The following is a 22551-nucleotide window of genomic DNA, read 5'->3' as shown; positions in this document are numbered from 1 at the left end:
GCCGGGGCCGATGTTGTGTGGCACATTACAACCATGATCTCTGAGCAAAGCGAGTCACTACACCTTGTTGTTTATATTTCTTGTATCATATTTGTGTTGTTTTATACGATCTTTTAAGTACTGCCGAGTTTGTCCTATGTAACTCTTGTCACAATCTAAGCATGATATCTTGTAAACCACAGATGATAATAGTTCTTTTTTGGTGGTTTCCTTTAATCTTGAGAATAATCTGTGGGTGGTAGAAATGTTATAGAAAGCACATGTGCAATTTAACTCCCTGATAATCTTTTGAATTTTGTGAGACAGGCCCTCGATGAAGGGGAACCTGTGAAAAGATTTTGTGCTATCCTCTGAGATGGAACGTGATGTATTGTCTTCCTCCCTATTTTGAATTTTCTTGATAGATCTATTTATGAGGTATACAGGATAGTTATTTTGTGAAAGAATATTCTTTACACTCTTCAAATTGGTCTTATGATATTCTCCATCACTCAATTTCAACGCTCTTTTAATCAACTTGTTTGCCACGTTTATCTTTTGTGTGGTGCTATGGTTGCTGAAAAAATTCATTAGCCTGTTGGAGTTGCTAGGCTTGAGGTACCAACATGTCTTGAGGGTATTGTTTTCTTTCTTAATCAGTATATCTAGCAATGGAACTGAGAAAACAATACTCTCAAGACATGTTGGTACCTCAAGCCTAGCAACTCCAACAGGCTAATGAATTTTCTCAGCAATCATAGCAGCACACAAAAGATAAACGTGGTAAACAACTTGATTATAGAGCGTTGAAATTGAGTGATGGAGAATCGTAGGTGGTTGGCATGATATCTGATGGTTTTGCGAGGAGGTTTGAATCTAATTGATTCAGTATCCTCATATGTCCAACCCAGTTTCCAGGAAGGAGCTTTCCACTAAGGGAAATTCTTATTGCTTCGAGCAGGCCACATTTCCTTACATGTAGATGTAAGGGAGGCAAGTCTAGTATGACCCCCAGCGTTGCTGTGGGAGCTGTGCGCATAGCTCCTGTGACACCAATGCACGCCAGCCTTTGCAGTTTCTGCAACCTGATACGTGTGGTGACCTCCTCGGTTTTAGTCCACCATGCTAGAGATGCATAGGTGACAATAGGGCGTACCACCACAGTACCATTTTCGGTTTCACTCCCCATGTCTTTCCAAAGAGTCTTTTGCATGCCCACATAGCCGCCGTGGCTCTGGCAAGAGTCTTATCTATATGTTTCCCCTAGTTCAGTTTACTGTCCAGGATAACACCTAAATATTTGCACTCACTAGAGAAGTGCAGAGTCCGGCCATTTAAGACCAGAGCTCTGAGGTCGAGATTCCTTCTTATGGTGAACGGAATTATTGATGTTTTCGAGGGGTTGACAGTAAGCCCCTCTTCCCCGCACCAATTTTCAATAATTCTGAGAGCAAGTTGCAGTTGTTTCTTCTCCCTGCGGCACCATTCGATGAGGCGTTGTACTTCCTCCGGTGGTGGGCTGATGGCGTCTCCTGGAAAATATCCTGAGGCGATAACCAGCTGCCTCTTGATGCTCTCAGTTCGCACCTCAACTAATGCCGCAGCAAGATCCCTTGTCAGGAACTCTGTAAGTGGAAGACAGGTTAGTCCCCTTCTGAGTATTATTAAGGCTCTTGGATTTACTGACTTATCACAGTATATCGTCTGATATACTTTGTTTGGTAGGCCGCTTACTTGACCTCCATTGATCCAGGGCTCTTGTATCAGTCCTATATCAACATACCTTCTGGACGTTCTCCAGCATAAGGCACTAGAGGCTGCCTTCGAGTGCTGGAGCTTTATCTGAAGGCATGTCAGATGTCAGTCCACCCCTGGTAAACTAAGAGCGCTTATTTAAATTTCAGGGCAGTATTTTAAGAGGTCCTCACTACTGTTCATCATATCAAATATTCTTTAAATTATATTGAGTAGTTTGAAATTTGTTCCAGTTAAATGGATTTTGAGTTACGTCATTTAGGAGGCTGCAACTCCGTAGGGAGGGCCACTAGGAAAAAAGTTATGAGAACTTGTCATCTTATTTTTTATGTTTTATCTGAATCTGAGTGATTTCCCACTTTTTCACAAATACAACTTGTATTTACTTATATGTATTAAGTACCAACTAAATACTATTCTAACATTCATTCAATTTAAGAATTTGCGATGGAATACCAACAAAAATATAATAATAATAATAATAATAATATAGTTTATTCTGAAATAGATACAGTATAAACGTTCCACACGGAGGTATAACCTGTACGTGATTTACATTTTAACTGAAAAATTACAGAATCCATACGTCCAAAGTATTACATTTCCAAACAGAAAAAATAAACACAAAAAAAAAGAAACTCTCTTTTCTAACTCTTAACATAACTAAATTAAACTATGTGCCCATTAAGTAAAAAAAAAAACGAAAAAGAGACAAGAAGGCAAAAAAAGTTTAAAAAAATCAAAATTACCGTGTCAAAATCAAAGGGCATTTAGTCGATTTCATCAAAAAACGGTTTGAATTGTTTGAAGTACGACGCTCTCTAGTAAAAAGGACGACGCAGTTCTTAAAGGTGCATTTTAGTCCTACTTACTTTTTCATAACTTCCATTCGATTTCAATAAAATTGGCGCTTGGCAGTTTTTATTTTCCTACAAGGAGTGGTATTTTAACTTAGAAAACATAATATCCCGAAAAGTATGATAGATATGTCTTGTCTTATCAACTGAGAAGACTGCGCCTCTATAATTTGGCGTCCCACCAAAACGTCCAGTATGCCGGTCCTAACGGCGGCCGTGAGGTTCAATGTCACGAAACAATTATTAGATAGATAGATATTTCATTTCCAGATTATATGCAAAAGCTTATACATAAAGAGAAATAGTGTCAAAAACATTCAAAGAAAATTAAACTGAATTCTCATAAATAAAGTACTCGATCGTTCATATTAATTAACAAATTTTTAACATCTTTCTTTTAATGCACATATAGAAAGAAGAGAAAGGACCTTTTTCTAATAAAGTTAATCTGTGCTGTGGATAAATTAGATCATGTGTTCTGGTAGCATAATCACGACTGGATCAAATCGATTTTTATGTTTGAAAGTGAAAAATAAACATTCATAAAAATAAAGACCGTATATAGTCATGATAGACAAAGTCTTAAATTTGTCTCTGCATGTTTCTTTAAATTTTATGTTATATATTGTTCTAAGAGTTCTTTTCTGCACAATGAGAACTGATTGAGTTTTTGATTCGCTTCCTCAAAAATTTATACCATACTTTACCAGAATACAGAATTTTAAGTGTATTTATGTTTATGTAATTAGCGACAGTTTTGATTCCGTATCCGATACTTCCCAATTTCAAGCATAATTGATTTATATGCGTTTCTCAATTTAAAAATTCATCAATATTCACACCTAAAAATTTTGTGGTTGTTACTGGATATACAGGGTCTTTCACGAGGAACCTCACCCATATTTATACGGGAAACTACTGAACGTATTTTCATGAAATTCAGCACTTATAAGTATTTCACGATGCTGATGAAATCTAAAATATTTTCAAGGCATGAGCACCTCCGGTTTTTCCGGAAATGACGTCAACTTCCGTTTTTCAAATTAGAACACCATTTTTTTATTGCAGAAATAGATTCCTTAGAAAATCTCAAGTTATTTTGATGTAACATTTTTCAGTTTTGGTTGGAAAATTCTCTCTGAGCGGGAAAATTCGAAAAAAAAATCGAAAATAGAGCTCCGCTGAAACAAGAATAACTTCGAGGTTTTTGGATGGAAAATTTTCATTTTTGGGTTTTTTCAAGATGTAAGATTGATGTATCCACTTTAAAAATCGAAATCGCGATTCATGATACAGGGGGTGAAAAAATCGCTTTCAAAGTTAGGGATGACAAAATCGTGAAAAATCAATTTTTTCGAATTAGAACCCCATTTTTTTATGGCAGATATTGAATCTACGTTAAAAAATAATGTGAGTGTATGCATCACACGCTTGCCCTAAAGTGGATATTTTCTGAGTTATTCACAAAAAACTGTTTTTCGTCTTGAATTTTCAGCTATTTCTTTTCCCTTCACGCCAAAAAGATGAAATTTTCAGGAACTGTTACTTAAACCATGTTTTAGATTTTACTACCCTAATATGCAAGAGAAAAAAGTTACAGGTTGTTCCTAAATAAATGGCGAATTTTGGTTCGAATTTGTATCGGAAACCTCTTTATTTCAACTAATCGGCCATCGGTTTTCTCTCCAGTGATAAATAAATAATTCCTTATGAACCATATGCAAAAACTTACCATGTTTTACATTCTTTTTTTTTAATGATAGATATCATTAATTACATTTGCCAAATTTATTCAGTAGCATTTTGTGTTTACTATTAATTTGTTGATAATTCGTATTAAGTTATAAAATCGATCACTATGCCTAATTTTACCAATGAAGATTATTTAAATCTCATTCTACTTCATGGAGAATGTAATAAATGTCTAGAAATTAACGGTCAAAACTTTGAGCATCTTCTCTAGTTATAACTGCGAGAGTTTGCCATGGTTCTCCTAATAGTAACTTGAAGTCGGTTTCAAGAAGGGGTGAAAAATCTACAGCATGGTTCAAATAACAGTTCCTGAAAATTTCATCTTTTTGGCGTGAAGGGAAAAGAAATAGCTGAAAATTCAAGACGAAAAACAGTTTTTTGTGAATAACTCAGAAAATATCCACTTTAGGGCAAGGGTGTGATGCATACACTCACATTATTTTTTAACGTAGATTCAATATCTGCCATAAAAAATGGGGTTCTAATTTGAAAAAATTGATTTTTCACGATTTTGTCATCCCTAACTTTGAAAGCGATTTTTTCACCCCCTGTATCATGAATCGCGATTTCGATTTTTAAAGTGGATACATCAATCTTACATCTTAAAAAATCCCAAAAATGAAAATTTTCCATCCAAAGACCTCGAAGTTATTCTTGTTTCAGCGGAGCTCTATTTTCGATTTTTTTTCGAATTTTCCCCCTCAGAGAGAATTTTCCAACCAAAACTGAAAAATGTTACATCAAAATAACTTGAAATTTTCTAAGGAATCTATTTCTGCAATAAAAAAATAGTGTTCTAATTTGAAAAACGGAAGTTGACGTCATTTCCGGAAAAACCGGAGGTGCTCATGCCTTGAAAATATTTTAGATTTCATCAGCATCGTGAAATACTTATAAGTGCTGAATTTCATGAAAATACGTTCAGTAGTTTTCCGTATAAATATGGGTGAGGTTCCTCGTGAAAGACCCTGTATTGTATGATTTTCAAACTCGAACTCTTTCTGGTTTGGACAAATTTGATTGTTCGGTTCTAAATAGCATTAAATTAGTTTTAGTTTCATTAATTTTCAGCTTATTCATATCGAACCAACGCTTTCCGTCAACAAAGATGATTTCTGCTTTTTCGAGAACTTCTGGTACCTATATTTTTCCCGCTTACTAATATATTAGTGTCATCGACATAATTCGTCGTAAGGCAACAATCTAATGATCAAGGAAGGTCATTTAAGAAAACTAGGAATAAAATGGGTACAGCTATGCTCCCTTGTGCTATACCGGTATTGACAATTTTAATATCAGATTTAATAGATAGACTTTTCAACTGAAACCTGCTGATTTCTATTTGTGGGAAAACAACGTATCCATTCATTCGCCCTTCTTCTTATTATATTATTTAATCGGATATTCGTAGGTTTTTAATTTGTTAGGTCATGAGATATTAGTGGAATCGAATGCATGTCTTGAAGACACAAGATGAACTGTTTATTCGTTCTATCTACATGATATTGTACAGGGTGGGCAAATAAGCGAGGTAAGCGGCTATATCTCAGGATCCATTCATCGTAGAGACTTGCGGTAAAAAATTTTACCACTAAAGTGATAAAGAGAACACACTAGAAATTGTTTTGAAGTTCATACCTCTACCGCAAGGCGGCGTAATAGCTACCGTCGAGTAGAAAAATGAATTTTACTCGAAAATGTTTCATATGAAGTTGAAGAAAAAATATCATCACTTTAATCCTTGGAAAATTCTCTATCGTTTTGAATTGTCACTTTAGATTTTACGACATCAAATAAGGGTAGGTGAAAGGGAGAAATCTGACTGATTGAAACGCCTGTAACTTCAGTTAGGCTCAACATTTTTGAGCAAATTAGATCTCGTCTGAAAGATAATAACTTGTTGATTGAGGAAAAAATATAGTCATGATAAATTTGTTGTTGCTGCTTTCGGTAGGGGGCGCTAAGCCAGAAGTTCATTGTTTTGTTCATTTTACTCCGCAATTTCAAATGTAATGATAGGATTTCCTTAACGGAAACAGAAATTCCATAAAATTTGCATGAAAAAACCTGAAAGTCGCAAAGCGATAATTTCAGGCGTTCTGAAGTTATGGCGGAAAGAAGATATTCTTCAACTGATGCACTGCGAAAAACCAAATTGTTTTTTCAAGTTCTAAGTGAAACAGAAATCCCATCAAATTTGTATGAAAAAACCAAAAGGTCGCAAAGCGATAGCTCCAGGCGTTCTTGAGTTATGGCCGAAAGAAGACACAATTTAGTTTTTCAGTGCATCAGTTGAAGAATATCTTTTTTCGTCCATAACTCCAGAACACCTAAAGCTATAGCTTTGCGACCTTTTGGTTTTTTCATACAAATTTAATGGGATTTCTGTTTCTCTTAGAACTTAAAGACACAATTTGGTTTTTCGCAGTGCATCAGTTGAAGAATATCTTCTTTCGGCCATAACTTCAGAACGCCTGAAATTATCGCTTTGCGACTTTCAGGTTTTTTCATGCAAATTTTATGGAATTTCTGTTTCTGTTAAGGAAATCCCATCATTACATTTGAAATTTCGGAGTAAAATGAACAAAACAATGAACTTCTGACTTGGCGCCCCCTACCGAAAGCACCAACAACAAATTTATCATGACTATATATTTTCCTCAATCAACAAGTTATTATCTTTCAGACGAGATCTAATTTGCTCAAAAATGTGGAGCCAAACTGAAGTTACAGGCGTTTCAAACAGTCAGATTTCTCCCTTTCACCTACCCTTATTTGATGTCGTAAAATCGAAAGTGACAATTCAAAAAGATAGAGAATTTTCCAAGGATTAAAGTGATGATATTTTTTCTTCAACTTCATATGAAACATTTTCGAGTAAAATTCATTTTTCTACTCGACGGTAGCTATTAAGCCGCCTTGCGGTAGAGGTATGAACTTCAAAACAATTTCTAGTGTGTTCTCTTTATCACTTTAGTGGTAAAATTTTTTACCGCAAGTCTTTACGATGAGTGGATCCTGAGATATAGCCGCTTACCTCGCTTATTTGCCCACCCTGTACATAAAAACGGATTATACTAAAGGTCATCATACATGGACCGTCATCTAGCCTAGCATATACAACTCTCTTAAAGCATATTTATCTCATTTCAGTAGTAGAAGCTCATGGTTAGCGCAATCAAAAGCTTTGCTAAGATCAATGAAAAGACCTAAAGCTAAATGTTTGTTCTCTAAGTGATTCAAAATTGCTGTTCTGAACAGATATGTGTTGATTTGTCTTTCAGATATCAGATAGCCATATTAGAATTAGGAAAAAATATTGTGTTCATTCATAAAGTTGAATAGTCTAGAAATCATCACCATTTCACCATCAGTATTATTTTACTGATAATTTTGTGCCAAAATGCTATTATTATTTCTATTTATAAAATTAATTTCCATCAAGCAAAGGTTGAATAAATCGAAGTCATAAATGAATACAATTGATCACTGTTTAGTTATTGGGTAGAAATTGGCAGTGCCATAGGGTAGTGGATAATAGTAACAAAGGTCACACAGAAACTTTAGGTACCGTTCTCATAAATCACAAAAGCTCGCAGTTGTTGAGAAGAACATTGAGAGTTTAATGAGTAAAATCAAAATGAATGTTACGATTTTGTCCTCTTGAGTATTCAGATTGTGACGTGATTGTGACAAATATTTCGTTTATTGCTGTTCTTATTGCAAAATTTCAGAAGATTGTCAAAATCTGACAAACCTTCGTGACATCGTAGAGATTCTTAGAGACGTCAGAAATGTATGGGATATATTTTATATGATTTCAAATAATTATCGATCCATTTCTTATTAGTTTGATCGATATCATGCCCATAGGCACTACCGGACAAATTATAAAAGTTGTTCTAATTGTGATCCTCATCATCTTATTGGTAAGTCACCCTTGAAGTCTAATGGTATTTCAAGTGAAAAAATTGGTTCATATCATATCTCATGAAGAGCTCCATTATTCACAATGAATTTCATTCTGAAGTTTTCATTAAATCTTGAGAATTATTGAATTCAAACACAACACTATAGTGACACTAATTTTTTGTGGAATTGTAAAGAAAAATATTGAAGAATGATTATTATTGTTTGAAATGAACAGATTCGAATATCTTGAATTTACAGTAAAAAGAGATTGCAGATTATTTGATACTATGAATTAAAATAATTGCTCGATGAACCTAGTAATCTATTCAATAAAAAATGTATCTTCATATGAAGACTAATGGAATCGACTATGATTTGAAATGTATATAAAAATTTTATTTATATTTTTCAAGGTAATAGAATTCTTCACACTATTTGTGGGACTCGCTTTTGTCATCCTTCCTGGTGTCAAAAAAACTCTTGTGCATTATGGACTATTCATGGTGATAGTAGCAGGATTGCTAATATGCCTCGCATTTGTTGGACTGTGTGGAGCTGTACGAGAATGTTACTTGAAGTTGTTTGTGGTGAGTACTTTGATTTTCAATAATCGATTTCTCTCTGGAGTTGTTCGAGATGAAAATAAAAATGAGAAAAGCATTATCGCTTTTGCTCGATTGTTTATATTTGTATTAATGTAATTTGAAATTACTTAATTTACTTCTCTGAAAACATATCTATGTTCAAAAATTTCAAGTCTGTGTCTTCTGCTAGCTCAGCGTTAAGCTAGCAAAATTTAAAAACCTAATCATATATTACAAACAGTGATTGGAGGTGTCTTAATATTGAGAAACTGTATTATTTTATGGTTTTTATTTTGTTATTACATTTATAGTGATTTAATTTGGGTCCCCATTTCAAATTGTTGATATTTTTGTTTTTTTATACAATAAGTTTAATAAATGAAAGTGCTTTTGGCAAGGTTACTTCTCATTACATCATTTTTTTATTGACGTGACACTACACAATGCTAAAAATCAAGAAGCTTGATAGAATTCTTGACTTGACATTGAAAAACTACTACTTGACTTGAACTTAACTCAAGTCAAGAGGGTTGAAAATTAAGTCAAGCCATGAATCTCTACGTAGCGATGGCAGAGGTAGGAGCCGGTGCGTTTTCATGATGGAAAAGAATTTTTTTTCGGAGAATTGTTGCCGTTTTTCTTCAATTTTGGGTCGAATCTGCTCAATAATTCGGAATAGTGAAAACCTTGTAAATGCCAGAAAACGGTGGCCATCACCTTTTCGGTCGATAGGAAAGACTTGGCCTTCTTCGTTCGTCGGGTAAAATCCACTGTTTCAACTGTTCCTACCATCATTATAATCCGTTATTGAAGCACTTGGATGTTGCTCGTCTAAAACCATGTTGAAACTCGTTGAACCAGTTTTTTAGGGTCGACATCGAAGGAGAAGAGCCACAGAATCACCGACTGATATTGCTCTTTTTGAAACAAAACTAGTCCGATTCTGCTGAAATTTTAACAGTAGCCGTCTACAACGATGTATTACACGATTGTGAATTTGTTCTGCGATAGTTACACCATCTGTCGAAGAAGCCATCAGACTTCTTCTTCTTCCTAGTCGTGCACTCTTGGCAGAGTGGTCGTGGTCATGTGCCGGTCAAAATTTTGCGCCACTGCTTCCCTCGTGATGCCTCGTATTTTTTCAATTATTAAAAAAAACAATATTTTACATGCCTATGTTTAATTCCGGAATCATAATGGATTCAGCCAATTAATGAAGTTAACCGAAATATTCGGAAAATTTCATGTCTCCGTTCGAGAGTTATCGTGTTCACGGAGATTTGATTCTGCCCTAGATTTCTTTATCAGTGAGTCCGGCCCAACTATGTAGGACCATTCTCGGCTCAAAATGATCCAAATTACAGATATTTGGGGAAAATGCCCACTTTGACACTGGAACAAATGGTCAAAAATTGTGAAGGGTTGTCTAGTAGACATGGCCGGCGCGAGTAATTTTGGCACCTGAAGAAAATAATTTTTCGGCGCCCCTGCTGAAAAAGGATGAATGACAATATGATTCCCGTCATAACCATACACCAAGACATCATGTCCCCAACATGGTTAGAATATGTTATCGGATTGTGATATGTTTTCAAATCCACAATTTTACAATGTATTGAATGAATTTATTTGAGTGATTCCCGATTAAATATGCAAATTTTAATATTTGGAATCCGATATTTGTCCTAATTATTGGATTTATAATAAGCAGAATATTTATTATTTTCTGTATATACCTGCTGAAATTCAAGGTTTGGCAACTTTGGCTCTCCTAGTGTCATCGGTTGTTTCACGTCGTTTGGCGCGCTTGAAGTTTTTCTTCTGAATTTCCGATATATTTAGGTATTTATTTCAACATATCTTGAGTTAATATGAAACGTTGATTCACTATGGGACATAAAAAGTGCGTTCTTTGTGGAGAAACTCGCGAATTGAGTGAAATATCGTATCACTGATATGTTTTCATTTCCACGCGCTTCATGTCAAATTTGTAAGTTAATTCATATTGGGGACAAAATTTGACATATGACATATGCTCCCCCTATCAATGTTTATTACTCTGAGGAATATATGGATTGTGATATACAAAATGAAAGGACATTCCATTGCACGTTGAGCGGTATGACTGACAAAAGAATGTGTATTACAAAATCAACAATTTGTAATTGGTGTCAGGTTTTTATTCTTGAAATAATGAAAATCGAGAAATATTCTCCTACCCGCCGATTTCTATTTTCGAAGTTGGAGAAATGCATGCAGTTTTGAAGCTGAGGGTTTGTATTAGATCGCAAATAATGTGCAATCGAATGTCCTTTTATTTGATATATCACAATTCCTATTTAAAAAAAAAAAACTCAAGGGATGTGGTGCGTAAAGGGTGTAGAGCGTAAATTCCAAGAAAACATAGGGAGACCTGTTTTTGAAATAAAAAACTATGGATTCGTGGATTTCTCTTAATAATAATTTGTAAAAGAATAATGGTCTAATCACAAATTGTTAATTATTTCCTAATTTTTTAATAAAAAACGGAACAACCAATTCTACTTTTAGCCACATCGCTGAATAGGTGAATATATGTGTATGAATATATACATATATTCCCATTTGACAAAATTAAGTAGAGGAGCACAGGACGTAGGAGTTGAGAAATATTAAATTAAAAAAATCATACGATAAACTGCTTTTGAAATTAAAAATCGACGGGTTTGAGGATTTTCCTTAATAATTCTTCGAACAAGAATTATTGTAAATCAAACTCTTATTAAAATTGGACACACAAGGCTCACATTTACTCATCGGACAACCTCCTCCGCAATGTGAAATAAGTAGGGAGGTTATTACCGTTGAACATGTCCTGTTGCACTGCGCTAAATGCCAACATATAAGAAATCAGCTGAATTTGCCCACAAATCTCCAAAAGATCTATAAAGAAAATGTCGATGACCTGATGGAATATCTGAGAGTGCCTATTTATTTCATCAAATTTAGATATTGGATTTTCTGCTTGTTTTTATCTTTATTATTACTTTACTTCTATAATATTTTCATCTTTACAATTATTTCACTTTTATAATATTTTTATCTTTACAATTATTTCACTTTCATAATATTTTTATCTTTTTTAACTTTTTTTTTCTTTTTTAACTTTTACATGTGATGTTTACGTATCTTCATTTGGTATATGTAAATGCTATAACTTAAATGGCCAATGACTAAGCAGTCGATGCCGATATTTCAATTAAAAAAAAAGAATTATTGACGAGTTACGTTACTTTGTAGGTACGCTGTATGTACTTGTGTATATTATTTTATATTCAGTTTTGAGAATGGGGTGAAACTCGAAGCAAGTATGACAACAAGATTTTATATATTTTATTGAAAATTGTGGAACATTTAGTCAAGTGTCATATTTCTTTTCTTTTATCAATATTAATATTTTTCATCGCCTTCAATAGTATCGGAGTATTGAATTTTTGAATATTCTTCTCTGAATACTAATAGTAGGTATAGGGGTGCGAAAGTATTGGACTAATCATCTGAGAGGTACCTAAAAGTGGGTTCGAGTCTCGAGAAGATATAAATTTATTGTTTTGTAAAGCTGTATTTGTATATTCTTTATGACTTGATGATGACTTATAATCTATGACTTATGATATCTTTTAGATATCCATTTTTAGTCTCAAAAGATATTTTGAGGCTATTTGAACTTGTCAACTCTCTTCATTTTTCTTTTTGTTTGAACATTTTTGTTTGTTTTATATCTTAAAAATTGTATAATATTGTATATATTGGAAAATTGGCTCTGCTGTTTGTAACAAATAAATAAATGACTCATGAGGAAATAATGAACACTTGTGCAAAATTTGTAGTCTTTTGATATCAAATTCCAGTGATATTCTGATTCTATTTCAGAAGACAAATATGAAGCCAAATTGAAGAAAAAATATCCCTAATCGTTCAGAATCGTATTGCTTCGTTTTCGATTGCTTATATATTCTGTATGTTATAGTTTGCTGGTCTGTTGATTGCTGTTTTGCTGGTCTCCTTATTAGTCCATTTGTTCATGTTACCACCTGAAGATGACAGCGAAACAAGCAGCCTCTTTTTGAAACACCATCTGCCAAAGAGATTTGAAATAGATAAAAGGGTTATGAGCAATATCTCTGCATATTCGTTGAAGATCTGGGACAACGCACATCGAAAGGTAAGTGAAAACTAAAATAATGAACTTCTTTTTGTATAAGGACTGGAATTTTATTGCCTACGCCTCTATTATAATTCCTCCAATTTCCTGCTGTTGTCTAATTGGAAGACTTTTTTCTCTTCTGCAAGTAATTTTTTTTCCATTTGGTTCTTTGAAAGAGGTAAATCCTCTTATCTGTCCTTCTCATTGGGATTTCTATTATCTTTCTTAATTCCCTATTATCATGCTCCTTCAGCATCTCTATTGTCTTCTTTCTTTGTTCATTTACTATTTCTTCAATAGTTTCAATTTTCAAGTTTGTTGGTTGCTTATATACCATGGGGCGCCAACCACTGTTCTGATTACTGTATTTAGAGTACTTTGTAACTGATCTTCCTTATTGTCTTTTGTATTATACCAGGTTACTCCAGCATACGTAATGCTTGGTGTTAGCACTATTTTTATTATCTACAGTTTGTTTTCTGAGGAAAGTTTACTTTTTGGGTTGAGCAGCAGGTAGAGTTCAATTGTCTTGCCTTTTTCTTTTTTCTTCTATCTATTTGTTAAAGTTAATTTTTTCATCTAGAATTACTCCCGGATGTTTTGTTTCCTTTTTTCATTCTATAGTCTGGTTTTCTATTTTGACGTTCCCTGCTTTCCCTGTCTTAACTGTTGTTCCTCCAAATGAGATTGCAACTGTTTTCGTTGTAATCACTTTGAATCTCCATGTCTTGAAGTATTCCATAAGTTTGTCTAGGTTTATCTGTAACTGCTAATACTAATTGTTTTCCGCATTTTACTATGATATTAAAAAGCGGTGTCATCTGCAAACTTGCATCTATTCATTTTGGTATGTCTGCCATGTATAACCTTTCGAAGCAGTCCGTCATTTCAAGAGGATCTACGGTAAATCCGTATTTTCTCAAATAATCATTGGTCAAAAAAATTGTTTTTTTTGGTAACACAAACAAACCAAGCTCATTCTGTTTTTCCCTTTTTTTGATCACGTATTGGTTTTGGGTTATGCAGATATAGACTTTGGCTGGAATTGCTCGCTTATTACACATGGAGAACACAATTATCTTCTTCTGCTCTATCCTTCGTTCATATTTCCATAGTTCCAGCAATAGTAAGCAACCATATTCTATATGCTGAGGATACCTTAATGGAACCACTCACCATGCTCATCACTTACATTTCCAAAATTTGGCAAAATATAAATCCGATATAAAACAAAACTTAAGAGGCTGCTCAGTTCAAAGCGAAATTAGAGATATTTATTCTTACAAATCACCATTTTTATGGGGTTTCCACATAATTTCCTTGAACAATAATCTACATGGAAGAAAGTGAATATTTTTAATTTGCGAATGAAAAAAAATAATTTGGCAACTTTTCGTTTCTTGCAAAAAAATTGATAATATGTACTGTATATCGGGTGTACAGGGTGTTTATAAGAGGATCATGAACTTGGACAACTCAAATTCATCAAAACTCAAGATTTTCAAATTAGAACCTATACTTTTTATTATTTCAGTCGATTCTACGTACAAAAATAGTGGGGGTTACTTCAGCAAACCCTATACCGAAAATGAATACTTCAAGAGTTATCGGGGAAGAACTTCAAATGAGGAAAAACCGCTATTTATAACTGTGGGAATAACTGTCTGTTACTTCCGTAAAACATAGAAAGAAAATAAAATTCGATGTTTCCATAACTAAATTTGATATATCAAGAATTGTAATGAATTATTCGTAATTGAAAATTGTATTGGTTTATGGATTTCTCAATAATACCAACGAAAAATTAATTAAAATTCATGAAATGAAAAATTTAGTTATCCAAACATCGAATTTTATTTTCTTTCTGTGTTTTACGGAAGTAACAAACAGTTATTCCCACAGTTATAAATAGCGGTTTTTCCTCATTTGAAGTTCTTCCCCGATAACTCTTGAAGTATTCATTTTAGGTATAGGGTTTGCTGAAGTAACCCCCACTATTTTTGTACGTAGAATCGACTGAAATAATAAAAAATATAGGTTCTAATTTGAAAATCTTGAGTTTTGATGAATTTGAGTTGCCAAGTTCATGATCCTCTTATAAACACCCTGTACATTTTTGGTCCAAGCCGAAAACAGTCTTATAATACTACGTATTTGCGTAAACGAAACAAAACAAATTTTTTTCGAAAAAGGCTTTTTCTGCTGAAATATTCAAAAAGATGTGAGTCCTCATCGCCACCTTTTTTTTCATAAGAATCCCAATAACTCATGAACCGTTAAATTTTCACCCAAGGTATGGCATATTGCCGAAATTGCCATCAAAAAAGCTATCTACTGATGCAATAATATACTGGGTATGCCATTTGAAATAAGGAAGTAGTAGTCCGTTTCCGGTATAACCGGAAGTTGTAGAAAACTGAAAATATTTTAGGGAGAAAGATCATTATCTCAAACCCCAATATGCAAATTTTCAGCTCAAAATTATGATAAGTTTTCCAGAAACGTCTAATAGGTCATCGAGTTTGGGACACCTGATATAAAGCACTGATATATTTTTTAAATATTCGTGGAAAAAACCTACCAAATATCATTACAAAAGAGGTAAAACTATAATTTCGTGAAAGTCGTCGTACAGTGCTGCTCTCTACTTATTTACTTCGAAAAAAGAACGAAGATGAAGTGAATGTACAACTTCGTACATCGTAGTAAGTTTGGTCATTGCAGGAGCACCAGAGGGAATATTAATGGTTACCAAAATTTGACTGATACGCGAAAAAAAAAGATCCCTTTTAATTTCCACTTATTGATTGGAAATTATGTTTTATTCTGTCATTGCTGTTCTTCCTCCAAAGAAAGCAGCAGTATTTGGTGTTTTAAGTTGAGCCCTAGCAGATGTGTAATCATTTTCAGTCGCTACCTGATTTCCAATTGTGCGCATTGTATTCGATTTCGTCCAAGAGTGATTTTATACTCTTGTATATTTATCTAGGTGGCAAGCGATATTGTAGGAAATTCATCTTCAATATGAAGGAGAACAGCTTTCAAGCTCATTTTTGAAGAATCAATGAACAAACGCCACCCTCCACTTTCGTATTTATTCACAAGCCACTGAATCAACATTTTAACAGAATATGAAGATATTAAAAAAAGTAGCAACTTTCTGGCATATACAGTAGGTACCGGCAATGAAGAATAAGTTTTTAACAAAAGATAAAATTCTGAAAAATGATCTTTGTGCTCTCACCAGATCAGAAGTAGAATTTCAAATGTCATGCTGCCCGATTGTTTTGTCCTGATTGTTAAAAGGCCTACTCACGCGTTTCTTTGAGCTCTATTTCGAGTCTCTTTCACCAGAAATCAATAAAAAGATTCGTTGCAATGAATCTAGAAAGAAAATGGGACATAGGACATAGTGATTCATTCTGATAAACAAGTTCTTATTGAAGCATTAGTCAAGAATAATAAGGTCTTTTCAGCCTGGATTTCTGCTCACTCGGAGCACTCAGAGCAAACGAAGAGGCCAATATACTTGTAACAAATGGAGCGCCTACTAAATACGTGTTAGGTATTATCCATCCAAATGGCCAGACTCTGAACTTCTCTAGCGTGTTATCCTGGAGAGTAAACTCAACTGGAGGAAACACATAGGTAGCCATGTGGGCCTGCAAAAGACTTTGGAAAGAAATGGGACTTGAAACCGAAAATGGTACTGTGGTTATACACAGCGGTAGTACGCCCTATTGTCACCTATGCGTCTCTAGCATGGTGGACAAAAACCGAAGAGGCCACCACACGCAGCCGATTGCAGAAACTGCAAATGTTGGCTTGCGTGTTACAGGAGCTATCCGCACAGCTCCCACAGCAGCGCTGGAGGTCATATTTGACTTGCCTCCCTTACATCTACATGTGAGGAAATGTAGCCTGCTGAAAGCAATAAAAATATCCCTCAATGGAAAGCTCCTACCTGGAAACTGGGTTGGACACATGAGAATATTCAATCAACTAGATTCAAACCTCTTGGCAAAACCATCGGATGTTATGCCAACTATCTTCGATTTTGACACGCCCTTTGAAACGGTCATAACTGACCGTCCTAGTGCAATAAGTTTCATAAATCGTTTGGACAAAAAGTCAGCCATATGGTTCACCGGATCAAAATCACAGAGAGGTTCTGGCATTGGGGTAAATGGACCTAAACTGAGGATCTCTAAAGACCTGGGAAGTGAGCCTTCTATTCTGGCTGTTTACGTATGCGCTCAGGAGTCTCAATGAACCTCAAAGGGGCGTATGTCTACATCACCACGGACAGCCTGACCACACTGAGATCCCTGAAATCGTACTGCCAGGGGTCTCTGTTGACCTGGGAGTGCCAAAAGATCTACATGGTCGGAGTTCCCGGAAGGCTTACGGGGCCACAACGACCCCAGTTCAAATAATAATAATAATAGGTATCATCCAAGTTCTTATCCCAATATTTCGGTACAATAATAGTTATTTATAATACAAGAGCAGAAGGCATTGATATTCTTCCACGAGTTCAAAATTGAATGAACGAGTGGTAGAATGAGCCTTTTGTACGAGTATTATACATTATTTTCTCTAATTCATTGCATTTTAATTGAAATTAATGAAATATTTCCATAAATATCATTTAGTGATTTTTGCATTGAGAAATGTTGGATGGCAGAACTGATTTCTTTAAGGCAAATTGATGAATTGACAGATAAAGCCGTGACGGAAAGTTCGGAGTACCAACAAATAATAATAAAATATAACCATGAAAACTGTGCGTTTCTGATATATTCTCGCACGATTTTGTTCTACAAGATGTGGAAGAATGAACGGAATAACCACAGAATTAGAGAAAAATTATTACACAGATTAAAAAAATGGACACTGAAGTTTCCTGTTTATGAATGAAGCGTTTGCGGACCTATGTTCATAGGACATTTTGCCCTGGAATAGAGCAATTATCGGGTGTTAAAATTAATCTACAAAAAGTCTACCCTGCATATGATTCATTTAAAATTGAGATACATGTTTCAAATGATATTATTTTGCAGTTCAAATGCTGTGGGCTGAGTGGGCCCAACAATTGGCTGGAAATAAACCGGAGTATTCCACAAAGTTGCTGTCATTTCAAGGATAATTCATCAGATCCAATCTCCGAATTTTGTAGAGGAAGTAGTTACGGAGATTATGTTTACACAAATGGTTGTGCGAAGTTACAGAAATATCGCGCATGGAGAGGTTCTATTAAAGATGATGACGATAATAAGGATGAAGCGAGCAATATAACTATGGTAACGATTATTCGGACAGCTGGATATTTTATTCAGGTAGGTATCTATTTGATATTCATCTATTCATGGTAGATCTTTATTGCCGATTTCCTCACTGCCTCAAGATCTATCAGACTACTGCGGCTGCTGTGATCAGTCCTCTAGGCAGTGGCGGCTTCTCAATAGGTGCACATGTGCACGTGAACTCCCAAATATCTTCATCCAAAGGAAGTGACTTTTGTGTTTGACGTAAACGAAACGTTTTCTATCGAGTATTTGTCTCTTTTAAAACTCAATAACTCAACAACGAATCAGAATTTGTGAAAACACTCAGACAGGTCGATTTTTGATGACAAAGCGACATGATCTGGGATACTTTTTTCTACTAGCAACCCCCTGCAGATGGTTGCAACCCCATCAGGAATTTTAATAAGGAAAGTGGGTAGTTTTGTGGCACAAATGTATGAATGGATTCAAATTTGTATGAACCTGAAGTTTGTGTCTATGAAGTATAATGACCAAATAAGTACATATAAGCCAAAATGTAAAAAAACTAAAGAGCTTAGCGACAAATTATTTTTATTAGAGGAGAAGATATTACTTCGTATTAATCTTTCTTAAACCACCAGCCGTCGAGAATAATATCTTCGAACTAAAGGACCCCACTCATACTCTGTACCGCTACCGGAATTCAAAGACCTTAGTACTTTGTTATGTTTTTTCTGAAAGCAGCCTCGAATGGTATTAATTTTTTACTAGTTCCTTGTACGCTGCGTTTTTCTTGTTGCAGTCGCTTTAGTCTATATTTTTCACCTACCTCAAAAACTAAAATTGTTGATTAGATTAGATTAAGATTCAATTAAGGAGGTTTCGTTTCACTGCGACCTAATGGTCTATTGTACCCTCCATCAGAGCTATTCTCTCCATGACGTGATCTACAGCTCGCCTTCCAGTTCCAGAGTTCTGATGAACTCCAATATCTGGGATGGCTTCAAGGAGGCTAATTCCTCACTTCTAAGAGTTTCGTGTCCAAGGCAGGTTTTGCGTTGGGTAGCGATGGCGCGGCATTTCGTCACCAGATGATCCGGAGTTTCTTCCTTCTCCCCACAGAATCTACACTCGTCATTTTCTGATAGACCCATTCTTATGAGGTGTTTCCTAAGGCGGCAATGACCTGTGAGGAATCCAGTGAGGAGGTTTAGCATATTCTTACTAAGATTCAGATACTTCTTGGATCTTGTAGAGTCAAAGTTTCGAAGAAACTTTTTGGAGTGTTCCAAACCAGAAAGATTCCGCCGAAAAATGTTCTCTTTCGGTTACCTCCTTTTCCTGAAACTCTTTCTTGTAGGTACATTTGTCTACACCACAGAAAGGTTCCAGGCCGAAGAAAGGAGTTTGTGCTCCTTTTCTGGCGAGTGTGTTGGCCTCCTCATTCCCTCTGATTCCCGAGTGGCTGGGAACCCAGACTAAAAAAACCCTGTTATTCTTACCCATTTCATTAAGTTTTCTCCGGCACTCCAAAACCATCTTAGAATCGATGATATGTGAGCTCAGTGCTTCAATTGCAGCCTGACTATCGGAATGTATCGCTATGTCACATTTCCGATAGTTTCTTGCTATGTTAATTTCCACAAATCATTCTATTGCAAGTATAATTGCCTGAAAGACACTTAGACAGTGGCCTAGCGATATTGAGCATTTGGTACCAGCCCCGAATACTCCAGCGCTAGACCCGTCGTGGTTTTGGAACCATCTGTATGCTATTTGATGGTATTCTTTTTAAGAACGGGGATTGTGAACTCCTTTTCCCAATCCTCTTTTCTATCATATTGAATGTTTTTTCGATGCTAATTTTCTTTATCATCCCATCACTGGGAAGGTTCGCTGTATATAATTAGTAAAGGAGGTCCAGACTCTCTTATTCCTAATTTCCTCATTGCAAAAAAAATGTTGATACGACTCAATGAATTTAGTTATAAATTCACATGAAATTCTGCATAAATCAAACATTTTGATTCGTATGTATTTATTTTTGTTTTCGATTATTATGCTGTTTTCAATTAAACGGCACTATTCCAATAATATTAGGAAGAATGTACGGACTTCCCCACTCTCGGTGACTCTTCCCCCTACAGTTATATAATCAACACTAGATTCCCAGGACTTAACTGTGCACGCCACACGCTTACCCATACACAGTGATTTTCAATTGTACCTCAAGGCTTTTGGATTCAAGTCTTAAGTTATCCCTCTGTGTATGTGTAAGGTTTACCCATAAAATGTTAATGATGTTCATCAAAATGTATACCAAACAATGAAAAATGTGTATTATTGTATTTTTCTCTTTCAGTTAGCCGCTGTAGTTTTAGCCATTTGGCTTGGAATACTGATTTTACTTTCTTACCATTGTGGATACTACTAAGATTTCAAAGGTGCCTACCTATCCAGAAGAGGAAGCAAAAATGGACAGTTTATTTTTAGTAATCGCCTGCGAAGATTCAAGAAGAATCAATTAATTTTTTTTTATATCGCTGTAGATTTTTTTTAACATATAGCTATATTTTTCTGGAGATCTCTTGTTATTTATGATTTTTTGTGAGGATCCACATTTGGGTTTGATTGAACTAAGTGCATATAATTAAATAAATTCATTCAATAAAACAGGGAGTTCTGACAACTGAAATATTTTGAATATAAAGTTTTATTTTCTGAAAAAGTGTCCGCTTACTATTTTTAGCTGGTCAACTTCGAAGTTGTTTCCTTTCTCTCAGGATTGCGATGTTTCATCCCAAGATCACTGATGGAATCATTAGTACCTATATCTTCTACCTCCATATTGAGGTATAGTGATTTTGTCGTAGGTCGGTGGGTTTTATATAGCCAGCGGAACCGAATTAGAGAGTGATGCGTAGTCCACGAAGCCATCTCTCGAGAAAGCACAGAAACTACACGTTTTTATATACTATACTCGGACAGTTTTGGAAGCAATCAAGTTTCAGTAACCACTGGTTAGTGGATATCTAAATTTCTAGTTATACCATTCAATATTTTTGAAAATGTAGAAAAAACACCTCGTTTTAAGACATATAGAGATTTCAGATTCTTCAATTACTCGCAGTTCAGATCGGACCTCGAATCCATTCCTTGGAATAATATTTATGATGTTCGCGATGTTGATGAAAAGGTCGAATTCATAAATTATAATCTGATTTCATTGCTGGATTTACATGCACCGTTTCGCACCATGAGGGTAACAAAGAATTATGCACCATGGCTGACTGATAATTTGAGGGAGATGATGAATTTGAGAAATAGAACTCTTAGACGTTTCAGGAAATTCAAAAATCAAAATGATTGGATAGTTTATAAACAACTCCGTAATACAGTTTCTTTGGCAGTAAAAAATGAGAAAAAATCATATTATAATCATATTTTGAACGATAAAAATCCTAAAAACCTTTGGTCTAATCTCAAATCGCTGAATTTAATTAATAAACGTACGACAAGTCTTCCTGAAAAGTTGAAAGATGTCGATAAGATCAATCAACATTTTGTTGATTCCATTCCCAAAATACCCATGGACAGGGAAACTCATACATTTTATTCTGACAATATGAGGGATCCGAACATGGTGAAGATGACTTTTAATGAAGTAGACGAAACTGTGGTATCTAAAATCATTAATCGGATAAGAACTAAAGCTGTGGGATATGATGGGATTAATGTGTCCACAATTCAACTCTGCTGCCCTTTTATATTGCCCTATATTGCCCATGTTATCAATGCTTGTCTGAAACATTCGATTTTTCCGAGTTCTTGGAAAAAGGCATTAGTGATCCCACTTCCTAAGAATCCCCATCCATCTTCCCTTGATGACATTCGTCCTATCAGTGTGCTTCCAACGTTATCCAAGATACTTGAAAAGGTGATGCAGACACAAATACGGGATCATTTAGATTCCTTTAATATAATTCCGTGTGAACAATCTGGTTTCAGACCTGGACATAGTTGCTGCACTGCATTACTTAACATCACAGATGAAATCATTGAGTCTTCTGATCGGGGTAATCTAACGATCATGACCTTGCTTGATTTTACCAAAGCGTTTGACTCAATAAATCACAAAGTCTTGTTGGCCATACTTCATTATATTGGTTTTTCTCGGGAGGCCATAAGGCTGGTTGAGAGTTATATCGGATCTCGATCCCAAGCGGTACTTATTGATGGTGTGTTGTCTTTTTTTG

General features: G+C 35.0%; 1 protein-coding gene across 1 annotated transcript; it reads left to right on the top strand.

The window, feature by feature from the left end:
• Positions 1–8083: 8083 nt before the first annotated feature.
• LOC123680119 (leukocyte surface antigen CD53-like) lies at positions 8084–20877 on the top strand. The gene is made up of 5 exons (XM_045617827.1): positions 8084–8272; positions 8669–8842; positions 12849–13043; positions 18089–18364; positions 20658–20877. Exons 1-5 carry the CDS (start codon positions 8207–8209, stop codon positions 20727–20729), a joined length of 783 nt encoding a protein of 260 aa, XP_045473783.1. The 5' UTR covers positions 8084–8206; the 3' UTR covers positions 20730–20877.
• Positions 20878–22551: the final 1674 nt, after the last annotated feature.

This window comes from Harmonia axyridis, chromosome 5 (assembly GCF_914767665.1).
Source record: "Harmonia axyridis chromosome 5, icHarAxyr1.1, whole genome shotgun sequence".
Lineage (NCBI taxonomy): Eukaryota > Metazoa > Arthropoda > Insecta > Coleoptera > Coccinellidae > Harmonia > Harmonia axyridis.
The sequence above is the reverse complement of the archived record's forward strand: the minus strand, read 5'-3'. Positions and strand labels throughout refer to the sequence as shown.